General features: G+C 37.6%; 3 protein-coding genes across 4 annotated transcripts; 2 read left to right on the top strand and 1 right to left on the bottom strand.

Annotated features, from left to right (window-relative positions):
• Nucleotides 1-1,195: 1,195 nt before the first annotated feature.
• On the bottom strand, nucleotides 1,196-8,305 carry LOC117303852 (heterogeneous nuclear ribonucleoprotein D-like). The gene is made up of 9 exons (XM_033788243.1): nucleotides 8,101-8,305; nucleotides 7,228-7,268; nucleotides 6,478-6,635; nucleotides 6,053-6,208; nucleotides 5,371-5,608; nucleotides 4,757-4,968; nucleotides 4,331-4,499; nucleotides 3,841-3,919; nucleotides 1,196-2,827 (listed from the first exon to the last, which is right to left on the bottom strand). Exons 1-8 carry the CDS (start codon nucleotides 8,247-8,249, stop codon nucleotides 3,855-3,857), a joined length of 1,188 nt encoding a protein of 395 aa, XP_033644134.1. The 5' UTR covers nucleotides 8,250-8,305; the 3' UTR covers nucleotides 1,196-2,827; nucleotides 3,841-3,854.
• Nucleotides 8,306-10,456: 2,151 nt separating this feature from the next.
• LOC117304090 (E-selectin-like) lies at nucleotides 10,457-16,076 on the top strand. The gene is made up of 10 exons (XM_033788592.1): nucleotides 10,457-10,535; nucleotides 10,797-11,006; nucleotides 11,703-11,900; nucleotides 12,186-12,389; nucleotides 12,856-13,113; nucleotides 13,357-13,464; nucleotides 13,839-13,875; nucleotides 14,166-14,428; nucleotides 14,899-15,088; nucleotides 15,577-16,076. Exons 1-10 carry the CDS (start codon nucleotides 10,484-10,486, stop codon nucleotides 15,614-15,616), a joined length of 1,560 nt encoding a protein of 519 aa, XP_033644483.1. The 5' UTR covers nucleotides 10,457-10,483; the 3' UTR covers nucleotides 15,617-16,076.
• Nucleotides 16,077-16,210: 134 nt separating this feature from the next.
• LOC117304091 (ufm1-specific protease 1-like) lies at nucleotides 16,211-23,192 on the top strand. Of its 2 annotated transcripts, none has more exons than XM_033788595.1 (6): nucleotides 16,211-16,472; nucleotides 19,804-19,944; nucleotides 20,535-20,750; nucleotides 21,296-21,398; nucleotides 21,986-22,062; nucleotides 22,545-23,192. In XM_033788595.1, exons 2-6 carry the CDS (start codon nucleotides 19,822-19,824, stop codon nucleotides 22,677-22,679), a joined length of 654 nt encoding a protein of 217 aa, XP_033644486.1. In that variant the 5' UTR covers nucleotides 16,211-16,472; nucleotides 19,804-19,821; the 3' UTR covers nucleotides 22,680-23,192. The 2 variants fall into 2 exon arrangements, with proteins under 2 accessions (XP_033644486.1, XP_033644484.1); XM_033788593.1 differs by lacking the exon at nucleotides 16,211-16,472 and adding an exon at nucleotides 16,480-17,784.
• Nucleotides 23,193-23,533: the final 341 nt, after the last annotated feature.

Below are 23,533 nucleotides of genomic sequence, written 5' to 3'. Positions count from 1 at the left end.
GATTATAGAATTGGGTTCTCTTTCTCCCTCTTTCTTTATGATTTCCTGCAGATTTTCTTTGGTATAATGGCAAACAATGCCCCACTTTATTGCACCTTTGTTATGAAACGACTTACCTCTTCAGATTCGCTAAACTGAATCTCTAGTCTCTTCAGCAGATTTTCAAGGGACTTTTAAATAAGCATTTCTTTGGAGTTTTAAAGACTCATTTATTTGAATCTTTATTTTTGTAGTTACAACACATGTATGTGGTTTTGCTTCATATATTTCATGTCATTGTTTACTATGTTATGTGTTAGAGGATCCTGCATTATGCGCAATATAAATGTACAATGTATTGTATTACGAGTAAAACCAAAAGGACGGTTTCTCTTAGTTTAGAGTTTCTGACTAAAAATTTACTGCCCTCTCACCAATCGCCATAAATATAAACCCATGTGAATTTATTCAACTTCTGCATGCCATAGACGAGACACGTTCCGTAATCCATTCATTCATGGGTTCAAGGTCAAGCTCTTTCTTTGAACGTTACCCACAATGTATTTGTTTTCATAAAACTTTGATCGAAGTTTTTTTTTTTTAAGGAATTTGCATATTATGTGGTACCGATTTGGTATCGGTTGAAATGACCCTTGCCGACTAGTTTCTTCAAAGAAAGTATCAATTTTTTAAGTTGTATCATTATTCTCTGGACACGCCCCCCCCCCCACAAAAAGCATAACCCATGGTTTTACGAGAGGTACCATTTATACATGCATAGGGGAAATGTTTCTCAACAACCAAACACACACATGGACAGACATCTAGAAAAATCAGAAAGCCAGTCTGTTTCTTTTCCAACTTTTCTTGTAAAAAAATCTGTTTAGCTTTACACAATAAAATGTTTGCACCTTTATCAAAAATGTCAAAACCTTTATCAAAATGTTTTAACAAAACTTACTTAAACACTTTGTTACAAGGGCACTTAGAAAGCACGGCCCAGTTTAAGGAATTTAAAAATTTCTTCAAAGGATAAATTTAACTATAACAACCGTTTAAATTTCTGGAAAATTTTCTTCAAGTGACTATTTTAGTTTAAATAAGATCATCATTAGAAAAGTTGTTTCAAAACATACTAGGCACTTTTTTATACACATCAGAAACACTTATTACAGATTCACGTCTGTCAATAAATTACATTTAAAAAACCTTTGGCAAATTTACTGCATAAGGAATGCTCATTTTATTAACTTTAAACCATTCACAACCTTTTAAAAATCATCCCATAATAAACAACCGAATTACACTAAAAGGATCAAACAAAAGGACTTTTTTTTTCACTGAGAACCACAAACTCAAGTGCATACAAAACAGAAGACGGATAAATGTTAAGTCTGAACCACAAAAGATACACACACAGAGTTACCTAATAAGTCAAGATATGATCTCGAAGTTCAACAAACTCTCAATTCAAAAATTAGGCTCGCAACATGTCTTCCATTGACTGGTAATACATTTCATTGTAATTTACTCCAAGATCAATCATATTAAATCTCTGGTGGTCAGACTTCACACGTATAAATATCTACACAATTATAAGAATAAACATAAGTGGACTTCTTCAAATAATAACATGGTATTTGCTTTGGGTTTTCCCCTTTATAACAACTAAAAAGTAACTTTTCCTTGCAGAAAAACAGACACCACTATTCCTTTAATATCACAGCATGGATTTTATTCTTGTATTCTGAGAAACCATGTTGAAATCCTGAAGAAGTCCTTTTTAAAAATCAAGTCAACCTTTTCATTGGCTTTGGTGGATAAACTGAATCCAACAATGTCTTCACTCAAAGGTGATATACGATAAGTTCAGCAGAAAACCCAAAGCTCAAGAGTTTTTGACACATGTCAATGTCACTTCAAAGTATGTTCTCTAAGATATTTGTCTTTCTGTTAAATTGATTTGATTTGAACGATAAATGAAAACAGCTTTTCCAAATGACTCTCAAGTCAAATATCAAACCTGTTATAAGATACATGTACATGTAGTTGGCAGCTTCCATAGTAAAGCCAAACAAGTTGGCATCTGACTGATATTAAAGTGTGTGATTAACTTGATCCACCAAATTTTTAAAGACGGCCGTAAAGTCCTCTGTGGAACAACACTGCAGCATGAGGCATGCACAGGCATATACAAAGTTTGCTCAGAAATATTTCACTCCTTACCAACACTTAAAAATCAATCATTTAGAGAAAGGTTTTGGGATGGGATGACATTGTTTTTTCTTTAAAAAAAATAGGTGTTTTCTATGTTGTCGTTATTTTCAAAATGTATGAAATACAAAAACTGCTTTAAAATTGTCTTTACTAAAAGTGGAATTTGGAAATTTGAAGTCTGTATCTAGTCAAACAGGTGGAGTACACAGGCATAGAATGAAAGTGACTACAGTACAACGATACCAAAGCAATGAGTCACATTACACTAACTAAAGGATGAATGGTGAATCATAAAAGGTGAAAACAGGAAGAAAGCAAACAATGAATAGCTAGTGAGAAGGGGTACAGAGTAGTCTGTACCTAGTGGTGGAATTGTTCTTCCATTAGTGAGAAATTGAAATATCTATCAGCAAACTCATGAATATGCATGTTACAGCCCATGAATATGCATGTCACAGCCCGTCTAGCTGAAAGGTTAAAGCTACTACCAGTCAGGGCAAGATTTAAGAAACCCAGCATTGTGAAGAATCCCTTCATTATTTCAAGGTTGTCCAAAGTAAAATGCGATCATCATCCCTCCATTAAAGCTGCTCTCCAAGTCACTGATTCCATGTCGACAGGGCTGATGACTCTATGGGGGGGGGGAGGAGAGAAGGAAGCCATTTAGAATGAGAAATTACAGGGAGAAACACTACTCTGCAAGAAATAAATTAAGACATTTCCGTCAGATCACCCAAAATAAAATTAAAAGTCACCGATTGATTTGTCTTTAACATCTTTATACAATTTTTTGCAGCCACTCTAAAGTGTATTTTTAACTTGGGTGTATATTGGCCCAATGACCAGGACACTAATGTAAAGCGCATTGATATGGTTATTGTAAAATGTGCTATATAAGAACAAGTTCTTATTATCCCTTGATGTATGGCAGTTTCAGGTTGACTGGCACCCGAACAAAGATATTGACAAAATGGGGAGACAGCCAACATTAGAGCTAGGCAGCTCAGTTGGTTGAGCCCCGGCACGCCAATCTAGAAAATGAAGGTTGTAATTCCGTTGAGCCCCGGCACGCCAATCTAGAAAATGAAGGTTGTAATTCCGTTGAGCCCCGGCACGCCAATCTAGAAAATGAAGGTTGTAATTCCGTTGAGCCCCGGCACGCCAATCTAGAAAATGCAGGTTGTAATTCCGTTGAGCCCCGGCACGCCAATCTAGAAAATGCAGGTTGTAATTCCGTTGAGCCCCGGCACGCCAATCTAGAAAATGAAGGTTGTAATTCCGTTGAGCCCCGGCACGCCAATCTAGAAAATGAAGGTTGTAATTCCGTTGAGCCCCGGCACGCCAATCTAGAAAATGCAGGTTGTAATTCCGTTGAGCCCCGGCACGCCAATCTAGAAAATGCAGGTTGTAATTCCGTTGAGCCCCGGCACGCCAATCTAGAAAATGAAGGTTGTAATTCCGTTGAGCCCCGGCACGCCAATCTAGAAAATGAAGGTTGTAATTCCGTTTGAGTTTTACTTTGTTCCACCCAAAATTACAACCCGATTTGTTGTTAAATGTATCATACATGTAATGTAGGCCTATTTTATGAATGTTCATGAATTTAGCAGAATCTTATCGGTTTTTTATTTGTCCTAAACACACCTTTAATAGTTTTCTCAGTAGGGCTGGCCAGCAGTGTGTTGATAACCTCCAGTAGCTGCTTTACCGTAACTGGACGCCTCTGTCAAAACATAACAGAATCACACAATGTATTATTAATAATAATAATAATAATTATTATTATTAATTTATAGCGCGCACATATCTGTCTCAATAGAGACACCCAAGGCGCACAAAAAAAAAAAAAAATTAATACAACATTAATAATAATAAATATCATTGGCTGCATTGTCTGTGTCTGTGTTCTAGTATGCAGCCATTCATGGGACAAGACGTTAGGAACCTGAAAAACAATGAAATAATGCTTCCTCAAACTTCCAAATAGTTTGGAAATCTCAGCTTGATAAAATATTTGCTCACCTTGTTCACAATTTGTGCTGTAGTTAAACTGTTGTGTTAGGTAGTTGTTATTTATGAGTTGGGTAGTTATTATTATTTTTAGGCGCGTTATATTTGAGTGATATTTACTCACCCTGTCCGTAATTTGTGCCATAGTTATACTGTTGTTGGGCTGGGTAGCTGGTTGCATCATAACCACCAGTCTGGTACCCAGCTTGGTAACCAGTTCCATTAGCTGAATACTGACCCGCAGATGCATCCTGACTACCGTAGTTCTGTCCATAGTTGTTGTAGTTGTAGCCCTGTAACGAAGACAAACAACAAGAATTAAAAGCGACACTGGAAGAGTATGGCACATTCTAAGCTATGTTACAACATGGAGTCAAGGATGTCTTGTCTCAGGGACTTGTCACACAAAGCAATTTTTGCAGTCAATTTAGTAGCAACCAATTGCAGTGCATGCTGCAGGACCACTTTGGTGGCACTTGAAGACATTTTTCAATTTCTAACACCAGGCTACACCCACCACACCAATCTGGAACCCTATATCCATCCTTACCTGATACTGTTGTTCATATCCTTGATTATAGCCACCAGACTGATCGTAACCTTGGTAGTATTGACTCTGATCGTATCCTCCTTGGTTGTTATATCCGCCTCCTTGTCCACCTTGATTGTAGCCATCCCATTGGTTATATTGACCTCCACCTTGGTAGTTGCCTCTTCCTTGATGGTTGCCACGGAAACCACCACCACCACCTCCTCGTCCAACTGAAGAGAGATATTTAATAAAAACAATTATGAATCTCAGAAGGATCTTTAAAAAGACATATGAAATTCAAAGACGAAAAACCCACTCGATCAAATCTAAGAAATTACCTTCTGAACTTTGGTAAGCAAATGTATGCAAGGAACCAATCAAGAGTCATGTACGGTACACGACAGTTTGACTGGTAACAGGTAACCTAAGTTTGTTAAGCAGCTTTTTTCCACGCTACGCAGACTTTTGTTCTTCAAAGCTTCAAAAGTCTTTCCACTATTGTCTTTCCATCATGCAAACCTTCAAGTCTTATTCTTCATAGCTTTATAACCTTGGACCCCAACGGCATATTGCCTTGTGAATCGCCCAAAACACATCTTCAGTATTTCTTAAGATCCGAGTTGATTACTTACATCCTCCCCTGAAGTCTCCTCGGAATCCTCCTCTACCCCTGAATCCTCCACGACCAAACCTATCATTTGTCTGATTTACTGGTTTGACTTCTACTTTACACGTCTCCGTTCCGTCCGTCAATTCGTGAAACTTTTCCTCTGCAACTGTGTCCACCGTTGAATCATTCTCAAACTGGATGAAGGCGAAACCGCGTCGCTTCTGCGTCACACGGTCAACAAAGATTTTGGTTTGCAAGATCTGTTTGGAAAGAATGAAACGAGTACTTGTTTAATAGCAAAATTCAACTCACCCAATGTAGAGTCTTGGCTTGAGGAAATGAGATGCACTTTCAGAAAGTTGTTAACAATCGGCTTATGTATGAATGCTCTCATTATTTTTTTTCTTTCAATAGGATAAGCAGAGCTTTGTTTTGAATTATGAGACCCATTTATGTACGCCTTCTAACAGTGCTTTGGTGCATTCAGCAGCCACTGCAAGAAGCACCAGGTAAACCCCTTCTCTTAGCAACTACATGTAGTTTTACTGGGTTCTTATTCCAGCCAACCTACCATGTCACATGTTCAACCTGTGACAGGTATCCTGCTCACATCTGCTAAGCAGAAATTTGTTAAGCAATATTTGTAATTGGTCCCCGTCATCTAGGACGACTTGATACCTGTCCTACATTGTCATCTGACTCACTTTTCCAAATGCTGAGAAATACGCTTCAAGGATCTCTTCAGATATACCGTTGGAAATTCCACCGACAAACAATTTCTTAGATCTTGCCTGTCCCTGTTTCACTGCTTTCTTAACCTCGATCACTTTTCCATCTACCGTGTGTTCTTGCGACAATACCTGCAAAGAATCAGAAAAATAAGTTAAACCTCCTACTCACTCCCTTACCATTCAATCTTACTGAATGCAAAGATATAAAAACAATAATAGGCATTTATACAGCACCAAATCAATCTAAAGAGATGATCAAGGTACAACTTGCTTGGTGCAATGTGTTGTCATTTACAACATGTAGACTTTGAGAAAGACTCAATTATACAGTCAAACCATTAAAACCGTTTCTCCTCCTTATAAAAATATACAAGATATTGAAATGGAAAAATTCCTACACTTTCGACAGCTGCTGAACTTTCAAAAAGGACAAATCCGAAACCCCTCGACCGCATTTGTTCGGCTGTGTCTCTTAGGTTTCCCATCCTATCCTGTGTATATTTCACATTCACGTCTTTGACTGTCCCGAATGTAGAGAAGTAAACTCTCAGTGTTTCTGGAAGGCAACAAATAGAAAAAATTGATAAATTTTTCATTTCAAAGGTTATATTACTCATGTAATAGTGGAAAAAAAAAAAAAGACCCACACAAAACAAAACTGTAGTGATTTTCAATTTTCCTTTGGCTCTACTTTCAATTTTAAAAAGAGAAAATCAGTTCATTAGCATCCTAGCATCACTACAATGTATATCTGGTTCGTTATTGGGCCAAGTCTTTTCCCACTGTTTAAACAAACTGCGTACAGTAGCTTTTTGTGTGTGAACGTAACCGACATGCAAAGTAGGTCTTGTTGTTTACCAAGCACTGCTTGAGTTAAGCCTGGCGGGTACCGAGCCTGGCTGATACTTCCTGTGGCTTTGAATGCGATACAAATCTTGACGCCACAGGTCTCTTTTCGCAGCCAATGTTTCAAAATTCTTAATGCATTCCCATTGACAGGAAGTATGTATACTGGGCTGAATAGTTGTGATAATCAGGACCGTCGGGCATGTTGGGAAGATGAAGGGTTACAATTATTGCATACTATGTTCATGCATGAGATTGAGACTCATGCTGTGTAGCACTAACTAGCGGTCTTTTGTCCTTACCATTATTAGTACAGCTGTTCAAACCTCCGACAAAGATTTTCCTATGAAGGGAAAACAAGAAGCATTGAATATTATATCTCACATTTAGATTAGACTTTGTTTAATAATATTGACATTACTAATAAATAACAAAAATTTGATTTACAGAGCACCAAATTACCAAAGGATGCAAGGCGCTTTTATTTTATGGAAAAAGAGAAAGACCAATGGGGACAACAAGCTACAAATAAAATATAGTAGAATTTGGATGGAGAACTGTTAAGCACAGCTCAGTCTTTTTGATTTTGAGAAGATCGCTTTTTTAAAACTAAAATTAAAAATAAAAGGACATACGCCTATTCCAGAACATTTACAATCAGAACAGGTGTCTGGGTGTAGTCTTGCAAGTTGCATTTTCAAAAATGAATGATTCAGAGAGGGAACAATTATCAACGACACAGGGTCAGGCATCAAAATCTGATTTGTGAATAGTGGTTGTTCACTAATTTTATTGTGTAGCATCATATGCACCACCACAGCAGTGAACTGAAGAAGTGCTGAGTGAAAATCTGAATTTTAATTTTAATTAATTGTGATCCACGGACTATTTTTTAATAACTAGAAAACCACATTTATTGTACAATAAGTACAATAATTTATGTTGTTTTTAGTTCAACATCTTTAAAAAGACCAGCTCAATGCCAAATGACTTATCCAAGAAAATCAAAAAAATAACTTTACGTCAAACATCGTGGGCCGAACATCGTCAAAGGAAATTTTCACGAAAAAGATGCAACGCATGCAATGGGCTACTTTCCACATGTAAAAAAAAATCTTTGTTCGTGCACGACGCACTGCGACGTTTGAACATGTCGTTTTAAAACCGCAACTTACGCAGGATCATCTTCGCTTTTCGAAGCAAATATACTGTCCCCGGGTTTGGCAGGAGTGGACGCAGTTGATTCTATCTGCTGTTGTGATTCAGGAATTTGATCACCATTTTGTTCGCCAACTTGTTGTTCTTCCGTTCCTGTGTCAGCCATGTTGTTCGAAGATAGATGCTACTTTCCCAGGTACCCGTACCGTCGTTTAAGAGTAAGTGCTGGTTGAATTGTTCGTTTGATTACCAGTTGCGATTTAGTACACGCGTGTTGTTTGTGTGCGTGTGTGCACGCCGGTATGAAAGGGTCATGTGGATCGTTTTTGGATCTATCAATCTATTACGAGTCGACTCAAACTCAAACAGGTGGTTTTTAAACCCTCTCGTGCGTATGTCTTTTTCGAAGTGCTTTAGACAAAAAAGTATTTGCTTTTCAGAAGTAAATGGGTAGTGAAGGACATAATGATTAAAAAAAAATTGAACAAAAATAACCTCTTAATTGAGTCGACAATCATGTCCTCATTTGAGGACACTGCGCTGTGATGACAAAAACCAACACCACAAGACACTCTACACATGCCACTAAAATGCCATTATAAGTAAATACAAGTATGCTGCAGCGTTTTTTCAAGAAATGTTACTCTCATTCCTCCTCACCCCCCCCCCCCCCCCCCCATCCCCCTTGGTAGTAGAAAGCTGATTTTCTTTTTCAAAAGCTGATTTGTAATTATTTATTAATTTGATAGTCTATTTTCTAAAGCTTAATTTTTTACTTTTATTTTAAGTAGAATTATTTATTTTACTGGTTTGTTTTTTAGTTATCTAGTTTGTTTCGAGTTACAGTGTTTAAAAAAAACATCAAAGCAGCAAGTGAACATCTTTTTAAGTAGACCTATTTGGGTACGAGATGACCCGAATTCGACCTATATTGAGGGATGCATCACCATGGTTACAGCTTATTTTAATCAGCTATGGCCTATTTCTCACAAAGATATCGATCGTAGTTGGATTAATAAGTTATTAGCCCGAATTGTGTCTAGTCCAGTACATAACGTACGCTATAGTAATCGACTATTTTACCATTCCATTTGAACTGAACTGGTTGGCAACATGAAGCGGTAAACTAGTTTGTTGCTCTATGTTTGTTTGTTTGTTTGTTTGTTTGTTTTTTATTTCCAAATTTATTTCCAAATTGTTATACAATTTATTTTTATTTTCAAATATATATAGATTTGACGGTCAGTCAATCACCTGAGATCTTGTGACCCGAAATTCGAACATCTGAAAACTGTCAATGCCTTGTTTCAAACAAATTCAACACTATTTCTGAATATTATTTTTTGAGTGCGACAGTGCTACAAAAGTAGGCTGTTATTGTTTTCTACGGTGATTATTTTTCCAACCTCGGTTTTTATTTAAAATGTCAGACTGACGTTGCAATAGAAAGGTATGAATAGACATATATCATGCTGTCTCCATCTTGGTCATGTTCCTTGTATCGAATAACAATAATGAATGCTAATCATCATTTTGCCAATAGGAACCAGACTATTTTTTTTCTCACAGCCTCGGTTTGGTTACATTAATATCAATGGGAAAAATCCAAGATGGATGCACAGCGAACGGGAAACAGTTGCAGCGCTGTTAATCACCCGTTTTCACTGCACAATACAGAGAAGACTAGTTATAAGAAAATGGTTAACAATCGGTCCGTTGGCCACCTTGGTCTAATTGACTGAGTTGCCACAGTGAAAATTATCTTCAATGTGACAATAGTTGTACAGCTTTGCCAACTAGACCTTGCTGTTTATGAGTCTCATTATTAAATCACACAGCCATGCGATGGTAAAAAACCATGACCCAGATCGTAAACAGAACACGAGTTGTTTGGTGCTTTTGTCACTGACATGTCGCTGTCGCCGTCTTTGTCACTGTCGTTGCTGCTGCACTGTTGCTGCTGTTGTCACGCTACTGTTGCTGTTGTTGTTGTTGCTGTTGCTTTTGTTGGTGGTGGTGTTGTAATTGTTGTTGCTGTTTTGGGTTGGGGGTATACTCATTGTATAAAACAGATTTGTTTGTAAAAAAATAATGCCAGGACGAAAACAATAAAGAAACTCACGGAAACCGCAACACACCCATAATGAGTGTTGAATAGATGTTAAATTTGCATCGGGATAAAGAATATTAATTTTCGGTTTTACCCATATACACATAATGAGTGTGTATTAAATTACTGACAGGTATCCAGTCACGCGTTCACGGCTAATAAATGGTTCGATCAATAATGCCATCTCTTCCTTCATGCTCGTACTTACATGACGATCATCATAGCTATAGCTTCAGAATTCACTTTTGACGTTGGCGCTCACCGTCACACCTGTTGATGAGCACAGAACCATGGCGTCGTTTGTCTTTTGCTTTTTGTTTGTCTTTCTCGCACACAACCAAGGTAAATCAGCGTCATTTCTCTCTACGGTTTTATATTCAAGATCTTTAAAAAGATTTTGATATTGTTGTAAATTTGTTGTTATTAATTTTTTACGCAATACTTCAAAAGCAAGATTCGTTACTTTAATAAGCAATATTTGTTTTCATTTTTATGATGGACTTGTTATATAAATTCTTTAATATTATTTCCAAAAGATTTGTGAACAATCACAATAAGCTACGTCATTATAGCAAACACCGTGTATTTGTTTGTTTCTTGAAGCATTTTCATGCTACATTATACAAGAGAAGGACCCATCTTCTGGTAGATACCGCTGGGTGGTTCCGGCGCCTGACCCCTGCCAATGTACCCAGATCGAACTGGGTGGCAAGAACACCCAGACACCTAGCCGACCCTTCAACGTGACCTACTATGATACCTTTATCATTAGCAACAACTCAGAAGAGATTCAAAAATGGCTCAAGTGTCCAGGTATGTACCCACTAAAAAACTCCCGGGTCGACTGTATCCGGATTTACTGAGTCAAGTTAACCCGGAAACTTGCTGGAAAATTACACAAGAAATGGTTCAAACTGACAAAGAATCAGAGGAAAAGTCACAGTTTCAGCCAGCTTTCGGGTCAACTTGACCCGAAAATTACTCACTCGCTCACTCGGTCGCCCACACACACATAGGTCTTCTTTGTTTAAGCTATCGGAGGAAATGATGCTCACTGAAGTTTATGGTCCATTGTTGTTTTCTTTTCTTGTGGCCTCACTATATTCACCTTTCATAATATAATGAATAGGGTAGATGGCCTTAGCTTTCGATCCAATCCGGATCTTCTTCAGAGGCATAAAACAAGTACAAACAAATACATATCCATTTATAGAAAAAGAGAAAATGTTAAAAATGTTCTGAGAAGAACAGGTAGGAAGTGGGAAAAGATAAAATGGATATGGTTATGACAATTAAAAACAAAATACAAGCAAATCAATGGGATCACCCCGAAGGGATACAACAACGTCACGTCTGCGCCGTTGCTATACAGAGCTCAATAAGGATTTCCTCATTTAGATAAAAAGGTAATCAACTGTGCAGTTTTGTATGTGACACACATACATTTTTTAAACTAAAAACCAGCTCATGATTTTTCCCTGAGCTTGAAATTTGCCATTTTAATCACAGACGTCACCTGCTCAACTAAGGACATTTACAGCTCGGCCGGTGTTACCAGTGATTGCACGAATGACGTCATTGTGACGTATGGCACTATTTGTCAACTGTCATGTGACTATGGTTACATACAAGCAACGTCATCAGCATCATGTCAAAGCAATGGACATAGTATCGGGGTGTGGTCAGGGAACACTCTCAACTGCAAGGGTAAGTTTTTTTTTTTTTTTTTTGATGAAGCATGTACTTCCGGTAACATAGGGGGTGCATTGGGGCTTTTTGTGGGCAATAAACCAATATTGTGGACATGATCAGACAAAGATTATACTATTTTAATAATAGACTATATTTTAAACAAAATGGGTCCACTGCATACGTCAACCATCGCAATGCCTTTAATTGGACGAGGCACCGGGTCCCAGGGAAGATAATTGCTTTGAAAGAAATTATACACATTCTAGTAGATTTCTCTTGGTGATATTTCTCTTGCTGCAGTTGTGAATTGCCAACCAACAGCTCCTGATAATGGGTACATTAAGTGTGGATACCAACGAATCACTGGGACCAACCAATCCTCACCCATTGATACATGTGAATGTGAAGTCACATGTCAAGGAAGCTATACTTTAATTGGTTCAGCCAATATTACATGCCCGGTGGATGGGAGTTGTGACGTAAGTGGCTCTGAATGTACTAAAGGTGAGTGTATCGTTTCATGCTTCGGATTGATGATACCCAAGCCTACATCCGTATGGACTGTAAAGGGGGTAACCCTGTCAGCCCTAGGAGTAACGGCCTCTGGAAAAAAAAATTGTAGCCCGCACCTTGAAGTGGCCTTCAGGCCTTGTGTGTGGCGACTTTCATTAAAAAAATATATATATTTAAAAAAAAAACATGAATTTTGTAGCCTACACAACTTTGTGGATTATTAATAATAATGGTGGCACCATTAGTTTGTCATCTTTTGAACTTTGCTGTTTGCTGATCAGAAACGACTTTTGTAACTCTTGGCCATGCAACATGAAACTAAACATAATGAAGCGTCAACGCAGTTTGAATCAAAATGATTCTCTTGATTCGAAGTAAAAATTAAAACCGATACCTCAATACATTAATATTAATATTATGCCCACTACTGGAAACTTTGTTTTTCCATTTGCTACAGAAATAAAATGTAAATATTCACCAGTTCCGTCAGATGACCACATTAGAAAGGAAAATGGTACTTGCACCGGGGGTGCTCTGATTGGTTCAACCTGTCAGCTCAGCTGTGATACTGGCTTCATTCTATCAACTGGGGGCAACTCAACAACGAGGAAATGCCAATTATATTGCTCTACGGAGAGATGGGTAATATGGCAAAACATATGCAACTACTTCTACTCTACAAAATGGCATCCGCTCAATGCACCATCCTGTTTAGGTATGTTTAAGAATTTACAGACTTGTTTTTTTTGTTCACTTTGTTGTGATGCTTTATCTTGTCAATATGCGCATCTGACAGAGAACTAATGATGTCACCATCTCAATGTTCCGATTCTCTCATCGCCAAAAATGAATGACAGATTTAGCTTCAAAGGACCAATTCAATAACGGAAGATAAGACAAAATGGCCCTACAGTTTCGCTGGAGTATAATCTATTTTTTTAATTTTTTTTTATCACAGCCATATCATCTTGTCGTGAATACATTGAAGCTGGGCATTCACATGGTAACGGTAACTACTTGGTATCTCCACGTTGTCTAGGCAACTCGCTTAGTCCGATAACTGTGTGTAAGTACATCATCGAATAGTTCATATTAAATTAAATCAATAATCATATGTTGCTTTTGTTCTACTAATTAAAAAAAATTCATTGACAAAAGTTTCCAAAACAATTTGTTTTAATGTCTTCAACGTGTTGATCGCGGCCATGAGGATGAGTGAAAACTAATTATGTCCGTCATCATGAAACGAACCTATTTAGTAATGACCCCACCCTGGCGACCTTACACTTTGGTATTGTACTACAGAGGAAGAGTCCTATATAGGGCTACGACTCCACCTACATTACTTGATTCTGCCCCCACCCCCTCACCCCACACCCAACATCGTTGAATCAAACATATACCTAGGAACAACACCGTTGTGTTTCATTTTTCTTTCAGATTGTGACCAAGAATCCAACGGCGGTGGATGGATGAGGTGAAAACATCAATATCTTATAGTCATACTTCAGTAAAACCAAGTTTATAAAACGCATGCTATAAACTTCCCAAAATTGGTAGTCTGTGCCAAGAAAACTGCAAAAGGTTAAACCATTAATTTTGTTTAAAACCAATTTAATCATGTGACTTCACATTTTGCATTTTGCATGGGCATCTGCGTGTCGATCCAGTTCGTTCTTTCACTATTGCATTTCAAAAGGTGGTCGCGTTAGTGAGATATCACTCAGTATTTTGATATTATTTTACACAATGATTCCCCCTGTAAAGGTTTTACTACAAAAGTGGAGGAGAATGCGTCAAGTACCCAGCCGTCGACTGGTCTCGTGAGCTGGTCAGTTGCCTGGGGTTGGACAACAACAGAGAAGTATCCTTCGCAGTTAGTGATGACGTCACTACATTGAGCACAAACAACTCATGGATTCTCAATGGATGTTCCTGGTCGGTTGACAAGGACGAGCCCGGTGACGTCATCGCCAACCTGGCCAATTGTAAAACACCTACGGGCGACAATTGGTCAGCTACCTACCAAAGTATGAATGTGCTTTTTTAGACTAAAAACATCATTATGATTGAAAATTGAAATAAATTGACAAGGTCTTTGGGGCTGAAGGGAAAGGTATTAATATACACCACCCGCCTCTCTGCCGCCGTTTATTTTTTAAGCATCCAAATGGCGCAAGCGCCAATAACAGGATGGTTACAATTGTTAATAATCATTATAAAACAGTAAAACGTTACAATAAATTTTAGGAAATAAACAAAACATACAAACATTCACAAGGCAAGAGGGTAACCTTAACACAAAATCTGACAGAACGTACATCCAAGACCCAAACACGGGGACGGACAAGAGTGGCAAGATTGGTGAGGGGGAGGGTGAGGGGGAGGCTGTAGCACTTGCTTTACTTGGATTTTGAAGGCAGAAATGGATTTGTGGTGTCAATGGGGTTGGCTTGGGTGATGGAATTAGTTAAGTTGCCATGTGTCTTTATCTTCACAGAGAAGTTGGTGCATATCACCGGAGTGTTCTCTACCTTCGGTGATTGGTCGAGTATGAATGATGGCTGTGGCCAGTACATTCATGTTGGTAACAACACATCCATCCGCATTGGCGGAGCGCGCAAAAACAAGGGGGAGTTTGTAAATATCGACTCGACTTGTGACACTGAGAACGCTCTCAAATCGCTCTGGTAAGTATGGAATGCAATTTTGTTTTTCTGGTAGGCCTCTAAAATTGCCACCGCAAAACATTTCCTGAATTTTTTTGGATCGATTTAAGAACAGAATTTCAACATTGAAAAGCATACGACAGTGATAATCAGGTACAATACAGAAAGGACAGTTAATTGCGTCTATAGAGTGGTAGTGAGGTTTGCATTGGGATGTGAAAAGTCTCTTTTAATTTGAGTTGTCGCAGTGTTCGTTCTGAAGAACCCGTTCAGTTAAGAGAATATGAAGACGATCGTTGAGCAGAAGAAAACTACTAAAAAGAGAATTTCATACACTCCGAAAACCTGGTTTTAAATCCTTAAAACTTTGGAGGTGTCGTTGAATGTCTAGCAAAGATAACAGCTGAAGTTATTTTGGATTATCAAGACGGGGTATTGATTTCCTCTTTTATGTTTAATTTTGATTTATTCTACTATTGATGTTGATTTTTTTTTCTTTGTAATATCAGGGATGAAGATGACGTCAGAGTCATGTGGATCAAGACCTAAGTCGGCATTCGACAACAGTTGCATAAAATATGTTTTATTGTTGTGTTTACTGGGCTATAGTGTGTTAGGAAACTTGATGTAACAATGTATATTCACGTTTACTGACTTTAAGAAATAGTACCGTCATTCGATAATTCGAAACATTTTCGAAGGACGTAGGCTTACCATACACTGCTTTACAAAAGTGTCTGGTTGCGATCAAAGAAGGGTCGCATAATATATTGTTTACAAGTGAAAATGACGTCAGAGTCATGCGCATGGAAGACCTAAAAACAGTACAACCGAAGATTGTTTTTGCGTATTATAGCTTTGTGATTATGTAGTAATGTTTTGAACTTTATAAGGAATATAAATAATAAGTGTACCTGTTAGAAATGTTAAGCTAAAAGTGAAGCTGCATCAGTTGGATCTTGATCCGGATCATTGTGGACCCCGGAGTTATTATTATTATTATTTTTTATTATTTTTTATTTTATTTTATTTTATTTTTTTTTTTTTTTTGGGGGGGCGGGTTTTATCCATGCGTGTCTTGAGATCTGGATACATGTAAACTCTCTAATTTCTCTAAATGTCTTGTATACTCTTTTCAAAATTAAATATAGGGCCTACGTGGTTTAGCATGCACAGAGAGGCTCAGACTGTAATAATAATTGATCTGTGAGTTTTACTCCACTCTGCATGCCTGCAAAAAAAATGTCATAATCAATAAATAATTAATCATTTCGCATAACGTCGCGACGGGCCGTCGCTTGGTGGCGTCCCAACTCACAACAAAACTCAAAACTGAGATCTGCATGCACTCTCAACTATTATTTTCAGTATTACTGGAAGGAGAGAGTCTCGTGGGGCTGGCCAGGCAAGTATTTCTTAATATAGTATGAGTTGTTCAAACATGTTAAATGACTCTACTGTAGTTTATGCACAAGGGTCGACAGGCACAGTAGTATGGCGTGTCAAACGTTGCAATATTCGATAATGTACAATGTATGCGATGTTTCTCATCTATCTATAAATTGATATATGCGATAATTGTCACATGTGCGATATTCATTTGATGTATGCAATAAATGTAATATATATGCAATAAATTGTAATATTTGTGCGATAATTTGCAATATATATATGCGATAATTGTTAATATATGTTTGATAAATTTGTAGTATATTATATGCGATCATCATCATTTGTATGCGAGGTTTTGTGACGATAATGACGATATACATATGCGATAATTTAATATACATGTGCGATGTTCGTTCTTATGTATGTGCGAAAACGGAATTGTGGGCTATGGTATGGCTTCCTGTACACTTGATCCCCGTATCTGTAATGTTTTGGATCGGGCCAGACTATACTGTGGACGGTATAGTATGGTTCCTATGGTTCAATGAGATGGGCGTAGGGTTTATGGGTTTAAATGATGGTCAGGGTACGAGACTCGAGCCGCGTATTTCCAAAATAGCCAGCCGCGTATTATTGGAAAATAGAACACATACAGTACAGGGTGGTGACAAAAGTTGCGTTTTGCTCGTAAAGATCTGTTTTATTCGAATGAATTCTGAAATACATGTATTAGCATAACTTAGAAATTGTTAATTGATAATGTGTCAATTTCATAGCTTTACATGATTGAAAATATCAGACAGACCAGTAGCAGTAGGCTATCTTTGGGTGAAATGTTATCCCAAGATTTTCTAGGTTGCAAATTACAGTGCCAAAAATTCCGCCTGCAATTAATATCCAACGGTCTTTTGAAGACACCTCCGTTTGCAACGCTTGGCCTCCAGAGTTCGACTCCAGCTAATGGCCGTAAGTTCACTGTCTTAACATGATAAGAGCCTACATGTTCAAGAAAGAGATTGTTTTCTCTTAACCACAAAGTAGAAATGTGGAATTTACAATTTGCTCAGTGCTTCGTTTTTTTTAACTCTGTATTTATAATTGAATCTGAGGTTGATGGTTTAAGCAAACTGATTCAACGTAATATTTTGTGGCAGAAGTTAAGATTATATGTACATGTATATTGGCAAAGTTTTGGTTATTGTTTCATATGCTTTTTACCCGGTCTCTATGGCCATCTAATAGATTGCCGCAGAGACCGGTAACAGTCCGCGAGACAACCCGAAGCAAGATTTTTCAATGAGAAACCTCCAGGATATAGAGGAAAGGTAATATAACTGGCGGAACATTGATATAATTGTATCTACATTGAATTGCGCATTTAACTTTGTGTTAAACGTTGAAAGCGAAGGAAAAATTAATTTGAATATTAATTCAACGTAATTTTAACAGCTGACTTGAGGTTTGGATTGAAGTCAAAACGATACCAAAAAGTAATAAAGTGTATGGACAAATAGTATTTCATGCAAGCCAGTGTTTAAATTGTAGAACAGTTAAAGTTAGTAAATTACCGAGCTATATCTGAAACACTCATGATTGATTATCTTTAATCGTTGTCAATAAAATTTAAAAGTTGTTGTCCTGTAAAAGTTCAACTGTGTCTTGTTTGCAAAATCATTTTTCATATTTTTGGAATCTTAGTCACCACATTTATAGTTATGTCAGCTGCGAGCAAAAGTTGGTGACACCCTTCGTTAAGACAAACATTTTCTTTTTATTGCAGAATCAATAATAGTTGACCAATTTAGCCAGCTCAAAATTTGATACGTCCAGTCTATCTTCCTTCAAGATTCTGGAATTAGAAATCAACTTTTTGTCTTAACGAAGGGTACAAATTCTTTTCAAATTTTGTTTAAGTCCACCGCCTATGTAATTGGGCGGAATGTACATTGACAATGGCGTCAGAATAACTGTGGTTAGTTAACCACTAATTAGTGAACCAAGTTTAGCCAGCTCCAAAATTTGTTACGCCCACTATATTAGTCTTGAAAGTTCTGGATTACAAATTAAATGTTTTGTTTTAACGAAGGGTATAAATTCTTTTCAAGTTATGGTTTTGTATTTAAACAGTGATAATTTGTTGACATATTAAAAAATGCAACAAAAAAAAAAGAAAAGATTTTTGCCTTTTTGTTTGCGGGGCATTTTTTTACGTTTTGTTAATGTTTTTCACTTTTTATAAATTATTTTTCAATCATGTAAAGCTATGAAATTGACATATTATCAATTAACAATTCTAAATTATGCTATTATTGCAGAATTTCTTCACCTTCAGATTTGAGCAAAATGAAACATTTTGTCACCTCCCTGTACTGTATGTGTTCTATTATCCGAATACGCGGCTGGCTATTTCGGATATACGCTGCTCGAGTCTCGAACTCTGACCATCAGTTAAACCCTACGCCAATCTCATTGAACCAGGAACCATACTATACCGTCCACAATATAGTCTGGCCCGATCTAAAACATTACAGATACGGGGATCAAGTGTACAGGAAGCCATACCATAGCCCACAATTCCGTTTTCGCACATATATAAGAACGAACATCGCACATATATATTAAATTATCGCATATGTATATCGTCACAAAACATCGTATACAAACGATCGCATATAATGTATACTACAAAATTATCAAACATATATATTAAAAATTACCGCATATAAATTGCAAATTATCGCACATATATTACAATTTATTGCATATATATTACATTTATTGCATACATCAAATGAATATCGCACATATGTGACAATTATCGCATATATATGAGAAACATCGCACATACATTGTACATTATCGAATAATGCAACGTCGCCATACAGTAGGAAGTAAACGGGTGTGATTGTCATTGTGTGACTGTGACTGTGATTGTGATACAAACATTAACTCTTTTTTTTAAACCGATTTAGATGGAACAACTTTCCCATTGAAAAGCACTACGACAGCGGGCAAATTCATAGTGCAGAACAAAATTGCTGCCTGACGTGTTCTTTCATTCTGAAAAAAAATACAAAGTCACCCCTGACAAAGTCACCCCTGACATTGACAAAGTCACTCCTGACAAAGTCACCCCTGACAAAGTCACCCCTGACAAAGTCACCCCCTGACAAAGTCACCCCTTACTAAAAGTCATCCCCTTACAATGTCACCCCTTACAAAGTCACCCCCTTTACAAAGTTACCCCTTACAAAGTCACCCCCTTACAGTGTCGCCACGTATAAATCACGAATTTAAAACAGCTTTTGTTACTGCTAACAATATTTTGTTTTGATTTCTTTCAGTGAGTCCCCAAAACATTGATGGCAAAGTTGATCAACATCCACACTGGCCTTCCGTTACCAGAAGATGGAGAGGGTCAGGTTGCCATGGTAACAGGAGAATATCAGTATTATCACTACGGTTGTGATGGAGTTGATGACAGGGTAAGTTGCTGGAAAGTTTGGAGAGGGCGACAGTCAGGAGATGATATGGTAGTAGCGATAATTGTAACTCTTCATCCTCCTGATGGTCGCAGACTGGTGTGTGTCATCAGACATCTACTCAAATAATCAAATAAGTTTATGATCAAGGCTTGCCTTAAGACAAAACCTATTAAATCATGTTTTTTATACCACCTAGTATTTATTTTTGCCAGTTTTTTTTTAATTAAGTGTCAAAGTTAGTCAAAAGAACAAGATTTAAAATGCCCGCTTGAAGCTAGGTAAGTTTGAAGCTGTCGTTTGAAGATTGAAGGATTGTTCTGATTTTTGAGGTCAAGCGGTAGTGAATTCCATAGACGAGAAAGCTCTGTCTCCATAGATAGCCAGTCTAACTGTTTTACTGATGTAATAATTCGAGTGTAACTGTCTATAAAAATTTACCTTTTAAATTTATTTTTCTAAGATTTTAAAACTGTATGGGTTATTATTTGTGTTTTTTTAAATTGTTCAGCACCCAGAAGCACGTTTCATGGATGAACGCTTTATAAACTGTCATTTATTTTTGTAATTTTTGTTTTCTTTGTTTCAATTAGGGCTGGGGTTGTGGTTATCGTACTTTGCAGACCCTCTCCTCCTGGGTTCGATCCCAAAAGTCTTCCCACGGCCAAGCAACAAGAGAGACAGATCCAACTCTCAAAGAAATACAAGAAGCCTTGGTTGCCATGGGCGACAAGGCTCCGTCTCTGATTGGTTCAAAGGAATGGATAGGTTCCTTTGAAGTCTGTATTTGCCTGGATCATTTCTATAATGTGAGTCTTGGTTTTGTTTGATGAGAGTTTGCTTTGAAAATCGCTGTTTTCGTTCAATTCTTTTTGGAAGCCATTCAATTGAATTGTTTTACATTAAACATGTTTAATCTGATTCCCGCCCCCCCCCCCATAAAAATCAGCAAAGTATTAACCCCCGAACAAAGATATTGACAAAATAGGGAGACTGCCAACATAGGTCTGGATAGCTCAGTTGGTAGAGCGGCGGCACGTTAAACCGGAGGTCATTGGTTCCAATCCCACTTTAGTCAATTCTTTGTTCAACCGACAAAATAAATTAAAAAAATTATCACAAATTTACAATTAATTTCCCAGGTTTTACACTTTAAACTCGCCCTTTACCATGAGTTGCTTTGAGCCTTGTTTGAGGAGAACATGTAATTAAAACAAAAATGTTTATCAATAAATTCTATATTTTATTATGACCACACAGCGCCGAACTGACCATATATGTGGACAACCACATGATTTAAAAATATTTATCATGATGATATTATTTTCTGATAATAATTGTTGTCTTCTTGTAGGTTCAGTGCAAAATTCTCCATGTAAATAGCGGCACAGCATTACTACAGAAGATTCCAGAATTACTTCAGCATTTTCAGGCTTTTGGTTCCCCAATCATGATGGGTAGGGTAGCTGATTTTGTTTTCTCTATTAGCTCATTTAACGTTGGGCCATTTCCTGGCTCTGCTTCTTCTTCTTCCTTTTCCAGTGCAGCTTTCATATTTGGAGATAGTCTCATTGCCAGACACACCAGGGTGAACCTCTTCTCTTTGCGATAAGTGTGTACGGGGGTCTTTTATGTGCGTTGATAGTTGTTTTGACCTACAGCTTTACGTCCCATCCAATGTCCAAGGGATGAAGCAGTGGTTAGTGTTTAGTTAAGGACACGAGTGTCACGACTCCCGAACCCACACTCCCTTGAACAGTTTAGAGCTTCAGTTCGATGGCGGTGCACTTAACTGCTCGGCCACGACACCTCCAGGTTAGCAGGATTTTTTTTTTGTGAGTGTTTGAACTCCGTGTTACTAGGCATTCTTTGCTTACAAAGCTAGCGCAGAAATATGGCGCTTGACCTGTGAAGGAAGAATGTTGATCACAAGCACATAACTAGGTGGTAAGCAGAGCCATGAAATTATGCCCAGGATCCAATAAATGTCCCAACAAATCTCCATATGTTTTTTTATTTATTTTGTTGTTGTTTTCCCTCCCAGGTGGTGACAGTGATGCTTCATCCAAAGGGATAGTAGGCGTCTACGTTGGCAAGAAGAACAGCTATTTATTAGTCTTGGTAAGTTTGTGAGGGATCTTTGTGACATCAATGACTCAGTGTAAAGCCAAGGTTATACTTCCTGCGAAGTTAATTTTGACGTCACATGGCTGTTTTCGCAGCGATTTCGGAGGAGTTGAACACAGTTCCACTGTTGCGACTAATTTGTTGCGAATTTGTGACGTCAAATTCGGATCGCATTCACAGGAAGAATTAACCTTACAGCCAGTTTATCTCCTCGAATAGCCTTCTCAACAACTTTTGGCGGGTCAGATAAGTGTAGTGTCTTGTCTTGCCTTGCCATCCACCAGACAGTTATTAAGCTAATTGATTCCGAATTCTTAAGCAGTGCCATTTTCCTGTCCTTATGTTTACTACATTGTTCCATTTGTATTGGGGTCTTATTGCCATTTCTATTAAGCCATTTTGTTTTGCACCTTCTCTGGTAATTTTTCCTGATATATTTTTTGTTCATGTATTTATATTTTTTGTCGTTAACCCAGGATCCACATTTCTATGGGATACCTACATTTGAAATTCTCCAAAGCTCTTCTTATCTGTTGTGGAAACCTCTAGACTCATTCCTGGAAAACTCCTTCTACAATATGTGTCTGCCAATATTCAGAAAGACTAGGTGACCCCCTTTTAGTGTAAGTCTTCAAGTTTTATGTAAATTTTTTTTTATAATTTTCAGCTCTCAAAATGACATCAGCGCTATACAACCTTTGGTTGTGTATCTGTTGTTACTATACCTCATACATATTCATGAGAGAGAGTCGAGTTCTCAATGGTCCATTCATCATCACGTGCCAGGTGTTAATTTTGTTAACTACCAAGTGCGCACGTGAGTGTTCACGCAAGTGGTAAATGCGCATGACAAGTAATAGTTCCCCGGGAGCTATTCTACTTGTCATGCGCACTACCATTGCGCGACGTCATCCCCGGGCGCTATTGATCATGGCACCGTTTTGTATACACGCACGGACAGCGCTCTCTAAGCGACATCCAACACATGAACAAACTCATCATGTGCATTTTGTTTCACAGTAATCATTTTCTCGTGCTCAAAACTCATGTTCCAGTAACTGAATATGTATGAAGTATAGTAAAACAAATATAACATGGTTTATTTCGTGTGACTAGTCAATGAGCTCCCCTCGGTATCGGGAACTAGTTTGTCAACTTTCAATACCTCGGGGAGCTAATATCGACTAGTCACCCTCAAACCATGATATATTTGTATATTACATGCTGAAAAGCACGACAGGGAACATTCAGTAAAGGACAAGAACAAAGACCTTGAAGCACGTAGAAGCACAAAAACAATCCAAAAATGCTAAAATAATTTTCGTCTCGCTTACACAGAAACTATTTTCATGACATTGTTTTACTCATTTCTCAAAAACTACAGCACCTCAGCAAGTAATATTTTCAGGAAAGCTTTATCTTCAAACTGTGTTAGTTTAGTGTAAATGTGTAGACACTGAGTTTT

Source organism: Asterias rubens, chromosome 20 (genome assembly GCF_902459465.1).
Source record: "Asterias rubens chromosome 20, eAstRub1.3, whole genome shotgun sequence".
Classification (NCBI taxonomy): Eukaryota; Metazoa; Echinodermata; class Asteroidea; order Forcipulatida; family Asteriidae; genus Asterias; species Asterias rubens.
The sequence above is the reverse complement of the archived record's forward strand: the minus strand, read 5'-3'. Positions and strand labels throughout refer to the sequence as shown.